This window comes from Schistocerca gregaria, chromosome 2 (assembly GCF_023897955.1).
Source record: "Schistocerca gregaria isolate iqSchGreg1 chromosome 2, iqSchGreg1.2, whole genome shotgun sequence".
Taxonomy (NCBI): domain Eukaryota; kingdom Metazoa; phylum Arthropoda; class Insecta; order Orthoptera; family Acrididae; genus Schistocerca; species Schistocerca gregaria.
In genome coordinates, this window is record NC_064921.1 from 479182056 (window position 1) to 479198079 (window position 16024).

Sequence of the window (16024 nt, forward strand, 5' to 3'; positions counted from 1 at the left end):
GAACTCAAGGCTGCAACTTCTCATTGGCTCCTGCTGAACAGATAAAGTTCAAAATGAAGAAGTACTAGAAACAATTGTAATGAAAGAAGTCTCTGGAAGACTCTTGACTTAAAAAGGGTTCAGGTTAGTGGTACATATGGTAAGACATCCAGGAATTGTTAACTTAGTACTGTCTGGAAAGCAGCAAAAGAGAGAAATTACAGGAGTGGACAGACACATGATTATGTAAAACAGTTTACTGAGGACAAGAGGTGGAGCTGAAAACAATAGCACACTATCAACTGAGACAGATGTGATGTGAAACAAATTGGAAGACTGGTGACAACAAAAAAGTGGGTATTGATTCAGTTGGCAATTGGATAAAAAAAAACTGTTGCTGGTAAGTGCTGCACAGAACATGCTGCCTTTCCATTTTCCTAAACATATACTTGGGCAATGATTCATAAACTCATAAACAAAGAAGAGTGTGTGTGTGTGTGTGTGTGTGTGTGTGTGTGTGTGTGTGTGTGTGTGTGTGTGCGCGCGCGCGCGCGCGTGTGCGTGTGCGTGTGAGTGAGTGAGTGAGTGAGTGAGTGAGTGAGTGAGTGAGTGAGTGAAATCTAATGCAGTTTACTGAGCTGTGTCACATGCTCATGTTGTTCCTGTCAATCATCTTCAGCAAGAAATAACTAAGAAAATATGCTCATATTGCCATGATGAATTTAATTCAGGAGTCATGTGGTTGGATTGTTGTCCGTCTTTGTACTGGTTGTCAAATGCAGAATAGACAAGTCGTGCTGTGAGGCTGCTCAATACAAGAGACATTCCATCTACAAGGCAACATACTTTTTGTGTATCAACATGCCAAGGATGTAATTTCTATTCAGTGGCCTCCACAGTTAAGGTCAGCTGCTGTGGGCTTCATGATGTTGATGGCAGGGAGTGTGAGAGACAGATAGTGATTGTAACTGTTTGATTTAGTTATTTGTGTGTTCTGTGGATCATAATTGTGATCCTCACTATGGAAAATTTGGATTACTCAAAATGTTCAATATCACTTTGCCAACTCACAACCAAGCTTTCACCTTTCACGCTAACGTAGACCTCGGGCTACACTACAGATCAGTCTGTCGCAACCTACACTCTAAAAAATAAAATAGAAACAAAAGAAATATTGTCAGTGTTGTTGTTCTCTCTCTCTCTCTCTCTCTCTCTCTCTCTCTCTCTCTCTCTCTCTCTCTCTCTCTCTCGTTGTACACACGCCACGCTGTGAAACTGACATCCAGGATTGGTAGAGTCATTTTTCTCATTCATTGATTGATGATGCTCCACAGAACCCCCTCAAAAAAATATTCAGTGATGTAGAACAAGGGAAAGGACACATTAGCAAAAGATTGGTAAATCATAGGAACTTAACCTGTGTAGTGTATTAACAATAAACTATTACTGCTTAATGCTATTCAAGCATCTGCCACGTAAGTTTAGTCAAGTAAATTATAAAGAAAGCTATTACATCTACATCACTTCTACATAGATACTCAGCAATCCATCATACAGTGCGTGGCAGAGGGTACCTCGTACCACTGCTAGTCAGTTTCTTTCTTATTCCACTTGCAAATAGAGCGAGGGAAAACGCCTGCACATAAGCCCTAATTTTACGTACCCCTAATTTCTCATAACTTATCTTAATGGTCCTTGCAGGCATTGTATTTTGGAGGCAGTACAATCATTCTGTAGTCAGCTTTTCTCACTAGTGTCCCTCAAAAATAATGTCGCCTTCCCTCCAGAGATTCCCATTTGAGGTACTGAAGCATGTCCATAACACTCACATGCTGTTTCAACTAACCAGTAACAAACCCAACAGACCACCTCTGAATTGCTTTGATGTCTTGTCTCCCAAATACTCAAGCAGTACTCCAGAACAGTTCCCACCAGTGTCCTATATGCAGTCTCCTTTACAGACGAACTGCACTTTCCTAAAATTCTCCCAATAACCCAGAGTCGACCATTCGCCTTCCCTACCACAGTTCTCCCATGCTGTTCCATTTCGTATTGCTTTGCTATGTTACACCTACCACAGTTCTCCCATGCTGTTCCATTTCGTATTGCTTTGCTATGTTACACCCAATGACGTGACTGTGTCAAGGACAACACTGATAATGCTTTCTAATATAACTTTATCCATACATTATGAGGTGTTTTCCTACTTATCCACGTTAACTTACATTTTCCTACATTTAGAGCTAGCTGCCACTCATCGCACCAACTAGAAATTTTGTCAGATTCATCTCGTATCATCCTACAGTCACTCAAATTCGACGCCCTACTGTTCACCACAGCTTCATCCCCAAACAACCACAGATTGATTCCCACTGTGTCCATCAAATCATTTACGCATATACAGAATAATAGTGGCCCTATCATACACTATGTGATCAAAAGTATCCAGACACCCCAAAAAACATACGTTTTTAGGTGCATTAGACATTGTGAGAGAGCAGAATGGGGCACTTCACGGATCTCACGGACTTTGAACGTGATCAGGTGATTGGGTGTCACTTGTGTCATATGTCTTTACGCGAGATTTCCACACTCCTGAACATCGCTATGTCTGCTGTGATAGTGAAGTAGAAACTTGAAGGGACACGTACAGCAAAAAAAAAAAAAAAAAGTACATGCCGACCTTGTCTGTTCACTCACAGAGATCACCAACAGTTGAACACGGTCATAATGTGTAATAGGCAGACATCTATTCAGACCATTACACAGGAATTTCAAACTGCATCAGGATCCACTGGAAGTACTATGACAGTTAGACGGAAGTGAGAAAACTTGGAATTCTCTCTCTCTCTCTCTCTCTCTCTCTCTCTCTCTCTCTCTCTCTCTCTCTATCTATCTATCTATATCTCTTTTTCTCTGGCATTTGTCCTTTGTCATCACACCTCAAGCCACCAACCAGCAGTGCCACAAAGAAATTCTGTGCTAAAGACTCTGGTCCTTAGAGCTTTAACGCTTTCAGACAAAGAGAGCATTCCCAAATAATTAAACCACCTACAAATAGTGTTTGAAGGAATGGATACTCAGATTGCCAAATTGAGCAATAAAAATCCAGAACACGTAAGAAAAAGGTTCAGACTGGGACTGAGAAAGAGAAACCAAGAATTGTTTATCTACCTTTTGCCGGCCCAGTATATGGAAAGGTCAGTAGACTCATACAGAAACATGGTGTAGTATCCACCCCTATATTTTATTCAGGATCATATTTGTGACAGCGTTGTGTGTGGAATGCAAATGAACATTCTTGTGCATTGATAAAAAGGACTTCATCAATAATAAAATAATAAATAATTTTTGTCAATGACATATGTAATAAGTTCAAGTTGAACAAATATATTTCAAGGAAGTCGCAATACATGAAAGTGGCAGATCAAGTAAACAGCGTAAGATGTGTGTACACTTTAACAGTCTAATCATAACTGAATCCAAGTCTAGTGGCCGCTGGCTGGCTGGTTGCTTAGGTGGCTGCTGCATGGCTGGCAGACAGCGCCGCATGTAGAGGACACGTGTAACTGTGCGGCGGCACTTTAAAAGATTGGCGAGTCACAATACTTTTCCTCCCTTTGAATTTATTGCATAGGTCGTGATGGAGGTGGCCTGTAGATTGCTAACATAGGTTTTGTTTGACTGGCCGTAAAGTCTCGAGGAGGAGGCTTCCCGTACGGACGGAAGTGTCCCCAATGATCACGGGTCAAAATGATGGAAGAAGTGGGGACCGAATCTGCTGGGGTCCCGTGCACCAATCTGCCCATTGTGGAAAGTTCGGTTGTTATAACAGGAGACATGGGCGACGTGTCCGCGTCCGTAGGAGAAGGAGGCGAGTAGAGTTGCTCCGACAGATGATGGTCATCTGGTTCCTGCATGTGCACGTCTCCTGGTGTCGTCAGTTCTTGTGCTGGCACCGATATGATGGTGAGAGTACTGCATTGTGAGTAATGAGAGATTCCAGTATCCTGAGCGTCAGGTAGAGCCAAAGGTGGTGTAGCGGCATCTGTAACAGACGTTGCCAGCACACGAGGCCAAAGGTGGTCCGAATGACACACTGCAACACCCGTGTCCATCTGGATTTCATACAGGCGTTGGCCACAGTGTAGTAAGATGCGGCCAGCACTCCATTTTGGCCGCCTGCCATATCCCTGTATCCATACAAGGTCGTCAGCGGTGAACTGGCCAAGCGAAGGCACCTGCGGCCGTGAGGTGGAAGGCTGCAGAAGATGAAGTAGTGTGCGGGGCTGTCGGCCATGTAAGAGCTCAGCCAGGCTGTGGTCGCCCATGGGGGTGAAACGGTAAGAAGCCAGAAATTGGAGAAGCGCATCATCAGCAGCAGAAGAAGTCAGGAGTTTCCTCATCTGAGCCTTAAATGTGCGGACCAGTCGTTCAGCCTCACCGTTTGACTGTGGATGGAATGGAGGGGCCGTGACATGCATGACGCCGTGACGAGCACAAAAATCCGCAAAATCGGAAGAGGCAAATCGCGGACCATTATCAGTAACAAGAGTAGAGGGAAGGCCTTCCAAAAAGAAAATGCAGGCTAGAGCATTGGTGGTTGCCGCGGTGGTAGGCGACATGCAACAGACAATGAAAGGAAAGTTATAGTAGGTGTCAATAACGAGAAGCCAATAAGTACCTAAAAAAGGTCCCGCAAAGTCAGCATGAATACGCTCCCAGGGCTTCTCAGGCGAAGGCCACGGTGACAAAGACGATTTCGGGGCAGCGGCCTGTGACGCACAAGGGCCGCAGGTAGTGACCATGTGTGCGATTTCAGAGTCTATGCCGGGCCAGTACACATGACAGCGCACCAGAGATATTGTGTGAGAGACACCCCAGTGCCCTTGGTGAAGGATGCGCAAGACTGAAGCATGCAAAGACGCCGGCACCACAACACGTGGCGAAGCCTTGTTGGTGGAAAGGAGGGTAACACCGTCCCTAGCCGTGAGGCGGTAACGCAAAGCGTAATAGTTCCGCAACGGATCAGAAGTCTTAGCAGGTGAATGATCTGGCCAACCCTTCTGAATACTGCGTAAAATCTGCGAGAGGGTAGGGTCAGAACCCGTAGCAGCCGCCAGCCGGTCCCTGGTGATTGGGAACCCGTCAACAACCCACTGCTCGGCAGCATCCAGGTGGAAACACAAAAGTTCGTACCTATCTAATGCCAGATCAGGACCCATGAGAAGGCGAGACAGTGCATCAGCATTCGCATGTTGAGCTGTCGACGGAAATGAATCTCATAATTGAAATGAGACAAGTAAAGAGCCCAACGCTGGAGGCAGTGTGCAGCCTTGTCGGGAAGTGATGTTGATGGATGAAACAAGGAAACAAGTGGTTTGTGATGCGTAACAAGATGAAATTTGGATCCATAGAGAAAAACACCAAACTTATGAAGAACATAAATAATGGCCAAAGCTTCTTTTTCAATTTGAAAATACTTTTGTTGGGCATCCGTGAGCGTTTTGGAGGCATAAGCAATGGGTTGTTGAGAACCATCAGAAAAACGGTGTGCAAGGACTGCACCGACCCCATATTGAGAGGCGTCCGTGGCAAGAACAAGATGTTGGCCAGGTCGATAAGTAGCCAGTCACAGGGCCTGTTTCAGCATAGTCTTCAATTTCTGGAAAGCCGCATCACATGATGCGGGCCAGTGAAAAGGCACGTGTTTATGTAACAGGCAATGCAACAGCTGAGCCACCGAGGCAGCAGATGGTAAAAACTTGTGATAGTATGCTATTTTCCCCAAGTAGGCCTGCAGTTCCTTAACAGATGTAGGGCGAGGAAGGGCATCAATCGCAGCAACAGTTTGCTGAAGCGGACGAATACCATCCCGAGAAAGTTGAAACCCCTAGTATGTGATAGATGCCTGAAAAAATTTTGATTTCTGAAGATTACATTTAAGACCAGCAGTCTGTAAAACATAAAAAGGTGTGCGGAGATTTTGAAGATGTTCGTCAGTGGTGGATCCAGTGACAACAATGTCGTCCTGGTAATTTATACACCTAGGGACAGTGAGCAATAATTGTTCCAAGAATCGCTGAAAGAGAGCAGGGGCACTGGCAACCCCGAATGGCAATCATTGGTATTCATAGAGGCTGAAAGGCGTGTTAAGGACCAGAAACTGTCTGAAAGCAGCGTCGAGAGGAAGTTGATGATAAGCTTCTGACAGGTCAAGTTTAGAAAAATACTGGCCTCCAGCAAGTTTAGTGAACAATTCTTCAGGTAGAGGCATAGGGTAAGTGTGGATAAGGCATTGAGCATTTACAGTGGCTTTGAAATCGCCACAGAGACGAATATCACCATTTGGCTTAGCAATGACGACGACAGGAGAGGACCACTCACTGGAAGTGACAAGGAACAAGACCCCTGAGGCAGTGAGATGATCCAGCTCCCATTTTACATGATCACGAAGGGCCACAGGAGTGGGCCGAGCCCGAAAAAACTTAGGCCGAGCAGTGGGTTTGAGTGTGATATGAGCTTCAAAGTCATTTGCGCGGCCTTACCCAGGAGAAAAAAGGGATGAAAATGTCATCGACAAGGAATCCAATTGAGCATAAGGAATAGGTGACGTTGACAGAGTCATCTATGGAGGCCCAAAAACGCGAAAGGCATCGAAACCAAAAAGATTCTCCACGTTACTATGGTCGACCACAAATATGGGAACAGTGCAAACAACAGATTTGTAAGATACCTCAGCATCAAATTGTCCCAAGAGAGAAATCTTCTGTTTATTGTAAGTCCATAATTGTGTAGTGACAGGTGACAGGATTGGAGAAGCCAACCGAAGATACGTCTGAGAATTGATGATAGTGGCAGCAGAACCAGTATCCACCTGCATGCGAACATCTCGACCAAGTATTTGGACAGTGTGGAATAACTTCCCTGAAAGGGAAGAAGTACAATTGACAGACAACACAGAATCAGAATCAGCGTCATGTTCATGAACATCATGTATGCGGTCGGATTTGCAAATGGATAACACATGACCCTTTTTTTTTGCATTTGTGACACACAGCCCAACGTTGTGGACAATCTTCTTGTGAATGATTCATAAAACACCGCGGACATGAAGGAAGTTGCTGTGGGTTTTGCTGCAGTTTCTTAGAGGTTTGTTTACGGTTAGGCTGAGGCTGCGCTTGGAACCGTACTGCAGCCACGTCGCCCGGCAGGAACACGCCATACGCTTTGTCAACTTCGCACAGAGATTGTATTTCCCCAACATCGCCCCATGCCTCTATTTGCACTCCAGCGGCACGAGAAATTTCAAAAGACTGAGCGATGGATAGGACTTCATCTAGAGTCGGATTTGCCAACTGAAGGGCACGTTGCCTAACTTCTTTGTCGGGCGCTGATCGGATAATAGCATCCCATACCATGGAATCGACATAGGATTCTTTGTGAACTTCAGTAACAAATTGACACTTTCTGCTGAGGCCGTGAAGTTCAGCATCCCAAGCGCGATAGGGTTGATTCTGTTGTTTTTGACAACGATAAAAGGCAACACGAGAGGCTACCACATGCATTTGCTTTTGAAAGTAGGTGGACAGAAGTGAGCACATTTCAGCAAAGGACAAATATACAGGGTCTTTCAAAGGAGCCAATTGCAACAACAACCTGTGGTGTCACCGCCAGACACCACACTTGCTAGGTGGTAGCCGCGGTCCGGTAGTATACGTTGGACCCGCGTGTCGCCACTATCAGTGATTGCACACCGAGCGCTGCCACACGGCAGGTCTAGAGAGACTTAGTAGCACTCGCCCCAGTTGTACAGCTGACTTAGCTAGCGATGGTTCACTGACAAAATACGCTCTCATTTGCCGAGACGATAGTTAGCATAGCCGTCAGCTACGTTATTTGCTACGACCTAGCAATGCGCCATTATCAGTCATTATTGATATCGTGAATCATGTACCGTCAAGACCGACGTTCGTCATTAATGGATTAAAGTTAAGTATTCCATCAGCTACGTCCGTTGTTTGTAAATTCTAATTTCCTTGTCCTGTTCCAGACCTCACGCCAGCCTGCATGAGCTAAATCGCGTGCCTTTCGGCCTCCTCTAGTAACACGGTGTTGGCTCTCCTGCTAACCACAACACAACCAATACATTTGAGGTGAAATCCATTAAAGGAACAGAGACTTACATGTTTGTTCATCCGTGACATGAAATGTCAAGAAGTGCTGTCGAAGACATTTTTCGTAATCAGACCAGTCTTCCGCCGTCTCGTTGTAAGGAGGAAAAGTAGGTAGAGACAACGGCGAGAGACGCCCCACATTTGATGCCATGACAAAATCACAAATCGCATTTGTGAGAAGCGTTTGCTGTTCTATGATACCTTGCAATAGTAGCTCTAAAGTAGCCATGGAAAGATGTGGGTCAGCGATGGAAAAGAAAAATCACTACCTCGTCGCCAGTTGTAATAACTTCAAGTTGAATAAATATATTTCAAGGAAGACGCAATACATGAAAGTCACAGATCAAGTACACAGAGTAAGACGTGTGTACACTTTAACAGTCAAATCATAACTGAGTCCAAGTGTAGCGGCCGCTGGCTGGCTGGTCGCTTAGGTGGCGCTGCTGCTGCATGGCTGGCAGACAGCGCCACATGTAGAGGACACGCGTAACTGCACGGCGGCACTTTGAAAGATCGGCCAGTCACAACAACATAATTTAATATTCTATATCTAAAAACAAAGATGATGTGACTTACCAAACAGAAGCACTGGCAGGTCGATAGACACACAAACATACACACAAAATTCAAGCTTTCACAACCAATAGTTGCTTCTTCAGGAAAGAGGGAAGGAGACGGAAAGATGAAAGGATGTGGGTTTTAAGGGAGAGGCTAAGGAGTCATTCCAATCCCGGGAATGGAAAGACTTACCTTAAGGGGAAAAAAGGGCAGGTATACACTAGCGCACACACACACATATCCATCCGCACATACATAGACACAAGCAGATGTTTGTAAAGGCAAAGAGTTTGGGCAGGGATGTCAGTCGAGGCGGAAGTACAGAGGCAAAGATGTTGTTGAAAGACAGGTGAGGTATGAGTGGCGGCAACTTGAAATTAACGGGAGTTGAGGCCTGGTGGATAACGAGAAGAGAGGATAACTGAAGGGCAAGTTCCCATCTCCGGAATTCTGACAGGTTGGTGTTAGTGGGAAGTATCCAGATAACCCGGACGGTGTAACACTGTGCCAAGATGTGCTGGCCGTGCACCAAGGCATGTTTAGCCACAAGGTGATCCTCATTACCAACAAACACTGTCTGCCTGTGTCCATTCATGCGAATGGAAAGTTTGTTGCTGGTCATTCCCACATAGAAAGCTTCACAGTGTAGGCAGGTCAGTTGGTAAATCACGTGGGTGCTTTCACACGTGACGTGATTTACCGACTGACCTGCCTATACTGTGAAGCTTTCTATGTGGGAATGGCGTGATTTACCAACTGACACTGCCTACACTGTGAAGCTTTCTATGTGGGAATGACCAGCAACAAACTGTCCATTCGCATGAATGGACACAGGCAGACAGTGTTTGTTGGTAATGAGGATCACCCTGTGGCTAAACATGCCTTGGTGCACGGCCAGCACATCTTGGCACAGTGTTACACCGTCCAGGTTATCTGGATACTTCCCACTAACACCAACCTGTCAGAACTCCGGAGATGGGAACTTGCCCTTCAGTATATCCTCTCTGCTCGTTATCCGCCAGGCTCAACTACTGCTAATTTCAAGTTGCTGCCGCTCATACCTCACCTATCTTTCAACAACATCTTTGCCTCTGTACTTCCGCCTCGACTGACATCTCTGCCCAAACTCTTTGCCTTTACAAGTGTGTGTGTGTGTGTGTGTGTGTGTGTGTGTGTGTGTGTGTGTGTGTGCGCGCGCCAGCGCGCGAGCGCGCTAGTGTATACCTGCTCTTTTTTCCCCTTAAGGTAAGTCTTTCCACTCCCGGTATTGGAATGACTCCTTACCCTCTCCCTTAAAACCCACATCCTTTCGTCTTTCCCTCTTTCCTGAAGAAGCAACCATTGGTTGCGATAGCTTGAATTTTGTGTGTATGTTTGTGTGTCTATCGACCTGCGAGCACTTCTGTTTTGAAGTCACATCATCTTTGTTTTTAGATATATTTTTCCCACGTGGAATGTTTCCCTCTATTATATTCGTATCATTAATTTAATATTCTGTAAGAAATGATATCTCAACAATACTGATGGAAAAAAATAATGAAAATCTCAATCTTTTTGTTATCTATGGTTCTTCTAGAATAATACTGCTCCTTTTTTGAACTGTTGTACTTTTTGGACGTGATTGATGTATCGTAACACAGAGGTCTGTAACAAACTGTATTATGTTGTTAAGTAATATTTGAAAAATAGAGTTTCTGTGTCATTGAAATTAATCCACTTTGTTTGGACTTTTATTTCACTATGATTCTCATCCTATATAAATGTTAAGTTTTCTGATAAGCTACAATGGAGCGCAGCCATTAGCGCTATTGATCTACAGCACGGTTTATTGGTAAATGCTGAATAATAAGTGATTAACAAAGAGAAATACTTTTAAATGTTAATGCATATAGTAAAGGTACAAAAAAGATTTAATATACAATGTTTGTTAGTAATAAAACAGCACCTGAAGGAGAATCGATAAGTGACAGTCTTATGTTAGCCGCCATCTTAGTGGAATGTTGCAGCGGCAGTTTTAAATTGCATTTTTGTACAGACATAAATCTTGATGGTCATTATTGTGATAACAATTGTGTATTGGTGGCCCAGAATCCACTCAGATGTAATAAATTCTGCTTAGAGTGTGAATAATCTTTAAATATAATGAACTTATGTCTATGCAAACAGTATCGTACGTGATAAAAATTGTTCTCTGGTGATGTACAAAGCTTAGTTATTTTGTAACAACTTTTACGAAATATTTTGACAGGAGACAATACATTAGTGTTGTGTGTGTTTGGTATTGTGTGACAAAACTGTTCATTTTGCTTAAAGAAAAGTGTTGCCACCTCAAATAATATTAACAGTAAATTCGATAGACGATCTGCAACTAGTAATAAGATTATTATGCAAAAGCACAGAAGATTTGCTAAAAATCATTACTCTTGTATAGTTGTGATTACTTATCCTGCATTTAGCTTGTTTGCTGCTTGTATATGATCACTTTTGTCCATGAACTTAGTGCCATTTACACAGTTTGACAGACAACATTGCTACATGTTCCCAGGTGGAGATTTCTTTAACAAAATAATGATCATTAGCTGGGAAAAGTAGTGATTAAATAAAACCTCATTTATGTTAAGTTAATCGTTTTGTTCTAGTCTTGCTGAAATTGTGCAACACCGCTCTACCCCACACTACAATGGCATAAGCCATAACTTTCTACTTCTGTGCTAGCTGGTCATTTTTGTTTGTTTAAAATTGCTTAATATGAGTCTCTGTGAGTTTAATGCTTAAAATGTTAGCAGGTTTGGCATGTCCAGCTACCATTTGAGCTGTATATGTTGAGGGTGCAGTAACCACTCACACATGGCAGTGCTAGCAGTGCAGGGTATATAAAACACACCAGAAGGGAGGACTCGGAAAACAATGCAGTCCTTGTGGTAATTCAAAAATGGAGCAGCTTATCTGACATCTAAAAGGGCATGATTATTGTCTTTTGGGCCAATCGTGGAGGCTTTTCCAAAACAGCTACATTTGTAAACTTTCTGTGTGTCATTCTGTTTAAAGTATTCCCTTGCATGGCTAAATGGCACTAGCCCAAACTGGCACCAAGGCAATGGTGGTACATCGCAAGTCATAGATGACAAGGCGAACAACAGCTATGGAGATGTGTGTATGTGTGTGTGTGAATAAACGTGCAGCTGTTAAGCAACTGACCTCCCAGGTGAAGCAAGGGGCTACCAACAGTGTGTCCTCAATGACTGTTCAGCGAAAATTGCTGCATGCGGGCCCCCACAGCAGGAGCCTAGTTCATGAACTCATGCTGACATCTACATCATACTCCGCAAGCCGGCCAATGTTGTGTGAGGGAGGGTTTTTCTGGTACTGGTAACTGATCCCACCTTCCCTGTTCCACTTGTGAAAGGTGCGTGGGAAGAATGATTGTCGGTAAGCCTCATTATTATCTCTAATTTCTCCACCATGATCACCATTTCATGAGATGTATGTCACATAAAGTAATGTGTTGTCCGACTCTTGCCGGAAATTTCTCTTTCGAAATTTTAGTAATAAACTTCTCCATGACTGCTTTTCATCGACAATAAAGGCTGGGATTTGCACACCAGTATGGCAATTGGATGTTCATTGAATGATCATAGGTGTTCTTTGCACATGCATGATGTTGAATACTCCATTGGACATATGGCTGTCTGGAAGCAAACACTGCAACAATCATTGTAAGGATCCAGGCCAGAGGAGAGAGTAGTCTGGGGAATGTTTTTGTAACATTTTCTGAATGATCTCATTGTTTAGAAAGCACACTGGATCAAAATAAGGATGTACTTATTCTTGGGGACCATGTCCACCCCTATATGCAGTTTATTCTTTCCTCGGCATGATGGCATATACCAGCAGGATAATACAGTGCATCACACAGTTCAGAGTGTCACGAATGGTTCTAAGAGCACCAGGATTAGTTTACTGTACTCCCCTGGACACCAAACTCCCCGGGTTAAACCCAGTCGAAAGTCTTCTGGGTAACTTTGATTGAGCTGTTTGCACCATGGATCATCAACTGAGGAAACTGGCGGAGCTGGTCATGTCGCTGGAGTCTGCGTGGCTCCATATTCCTATTCGTACCCTCCAGAACCTCATTGACTCTCTTCCTGGGTGTCTTGCAGCAATCTGCACTCCAGAAGGTAGTTATTCGGGTTGTTGACAGATGTGTAATCTTTTGTGAGTTACAGAATGTAGATGGTCTTCTGCCTGCCTACTTTGCCCAGTTGCCCTGAAATACTAACCATTTGCATATGCGAGCATGCAATGCAACTTTGATGTTTACTACATACCAGTTTCATAATGTTGCAATTTTGTAACAAAATTGAAGTCTCCTTCTAGTCCATAGAAAATTCTGGATATGTGTTTTTTAAGGGGAGGGCACAGGGGGTTAAGAGAGGGAGGAAGGGAGGGAGGGACTGAACATAGTTAAGTATACATCACTGAATGAATAAAGACGAGGAGGTAGCTTAAGACATTCCTGTAACAGATCAACATGATGCCATAATTTTCACTGAAGAAGTGAATTATGATTTAAAAAAGACTGACGCATTCCATGTCACCAAAAGATGCTGTAATTGTGCTCCATGAAACATAAAGTTAACTACGCTAAACTATGTAGCTAATTTCCATATCATGAAACAATAATTTATGTTGAGACTACTAGTATTTTTCTTTCACTGTGTGGAGATGTGCCTGAGCGTGTATGGTGACACACAGACAATCATTCTTACTGACGTTCTTTGTTGTAATTTGCATATAATTTTAAATTATAATTCATTTTAATTTAGTAGTTTAAGTAAAAGCATTTTAGACTAACTTGTGCACTTATGTACTTTGTGCAGTATTTGAGTATCATTAGGATTGAAGCCTGCTTTCACTGGAGGGGGGGGGGGGGGGAGGGAGGGAGGGACAGTGTCGTATGCTGTATTTGTATTTATCATTTCAGGTTCTTAAGATAATGTCTCATTTAGTCAGAAATGGACATGTTACTTTCCGGAAATATCTAAGGAATCACGACACTTCTATCAAGGAGGCTACGTCATATAGTGGACCACCCCACCCACTATTAGGAACTTCACCTTATGAAGCAGTGCGGAAAAATGCACAGGTATGTAAACTTTTTTGAATTACTGTTTTAGTTATAATGTAATGGCAGACATCAGAAAACTAGTATATCATTAGAAATATGCACTTCTTGGTGGTCTTATAATTTTCCAACAAAAATGATAGATGTGAATTTCATATTTAGTTTATTTATAGATGCATTCCCATTAGCCTTACAGCTACTTTTCCAAGAAAGCAATCAATTATGGAAACAATAAGACATCAGAAAAGGTCTGGATTGTGAAATGAATCGTATCAGGTCCAAGAACAAAGGCATTGTATGGGCAGTAGTTGAAAGATGGAGTGGGAAATAAGTTAAGAAATGTGAATACTTTGTTATTAGAAGAGAAAGGCAAATAATAAATGACATCAGACAGAAAATCAAGATATTTAATAACCAGATGATGTGTGTGGACAGTTCAATGGATAAAGCAGTAGAATAAATGCAGGAAGCAATGCCAGCACTTCATTTACAGTCAAATCACAATCACATCATGTTTTGTCAAATAAATTAAGAATCTCATTAACTCCATCAAAAACAAAAATTCTTGATGAGTTGATAATATTGCAAGTACATTTTTGAAATCCATTTTTTACGTATAGAGGGTGGTCAGAAACAGTCTGAATAGCTTGTAAGGTAGTTGTGGAGTGGTTGTACTGAGAAATAATTGTTAAGAAAATAATTCAATATGTTGTGCCATTTCTGAGTTAATTAGCATTGAAGTTAGCCTATCAGGCCATTGCACATGCAAATTCAAGCGGCCCGCCAGATACAATTAATGCCAGTTGTCCTCATAGCATAGATTATAATGCACAATACTACTCAGCCTTTGGCTCAGTTTGAGTCTTACTACTGCCTCCTCTGTTAAGACAAGAAGCTCTGTTGAAAGAATATTTACAAATAATTAATAATCTCCAACTTCATCTATGAAGGTATTAATGGCTTGACAACAAATTGACTTCATTCCAGACTGTAACTGCCCCAAGAGCTTGCTGATAGCAGCATCATCATTGACAGAAATAACTTGAAACCTGGCCTGCAAATGTTCCATCTAAAGTACAATATCTTATTGACACTCTATGTGGGTCTGAGGGCTTTGAACTCATATGGCACAAGCAGAAGGATATAAATTCTGTCCCAATACATAATGAAGTTTGTCCACAAAACCTGCACAAATGGGATGAACTTTCTGGCCCAGCCTATGATTATGGAGCACCAAACCAGACCATACTGTTCACATTGTTGAGTAGTATAAATTGAGAGCCTACCCAGGTGATCCAAACACCATGCTCATGGCTACACCATCAAGCCTTGACTGGATTAAAAGATTGGATATTAGCTTTTAACAGCTGTTAGTTTAATGTATGATTTGTATTTATGTCTCTTCATCTTATATTTTTTATTGTATTCCTAGTGCTGTAAGCTAAATAAATAATATCTTTTAATGACAGTACAATTGAGGTGTTTGAATCTGGTGGCTGTTATACACATCCAATAATTAATCTACTTCCTCCAGTTCTGCTTATTGTTTTCAATATTACTTTGCAGTTGGATTAATTTTGGAATTTGTTAGATTTAAAACTTTGTTCATCACTGTAGACATTCCTCCTTGTGGAGAATCTAATCCACCTATCCAATATGCGATCCACATGTTTTTGATAATTTTTCTGTTCTCTGCTTCGGGTTTCAGCCCACTCTCTGTCACGAATATGATGTGGGAGGGAGGGGGGGGGGGGGGGGGGGCAACTGATTTCTGTGGAAGACATGAACTCTGCGACATTACTGTAATTACTTTGGCAGTTGTCAGCTAATATTTTGAGCTTCTCATCTCTGGGTTTTCCTAATAATAATAATAATAATAATAATAATAATAATAATAAGCCACAAACAGATCTTCTGTGTCATGAACACACATGCCTCTAATCCTCTGGCCATGCCTATGAACAAAATGTAAAGGAGCACCACTCTCATTATGTCAGTGTCACACCTGAGTGGAACAGCTTAACCAAATCTTTTTCAGGGCTTTGATTACTTATCATCATGCCCAGAAATAAGGAACAACCTACCCACAATCCTTATCTCTTACAAAGTGGCTTTCCACCACCCATCTAATATAGGAAATATCCTAGACCATCCTTATACTGCATGCACTATGTGGTCAAAAGTA

The 16024-nt window shown here is 42.6% G+C and overlaps 1 protein-coding gene across 3 annotated transcripts in view; it reads left to right on the plus strand.

Moving 5' to 3' along the window:
* LOC126327183 (AP-4 complex accessory subunit Tepsin-like) overlaps window positions 1-16024 on the plus strand; it is a 97316-nt gene that overhangs the window by 27363 nt on the left and 53929 nt on the right. For all 3 annotated transcript variants that reach the window (XM_049995837.1, XM_049995845.1, XM_049995852.1), the window contains one exon: window positions 13699-13860. In XM_049995837.1, the coding sequence (XP_049851794.1) occupies window positions 13699-13860 (162 nt within the window). The remainder of the gene's footprint in view (window positions 1-13698; window positions 13861-16024) is intronic.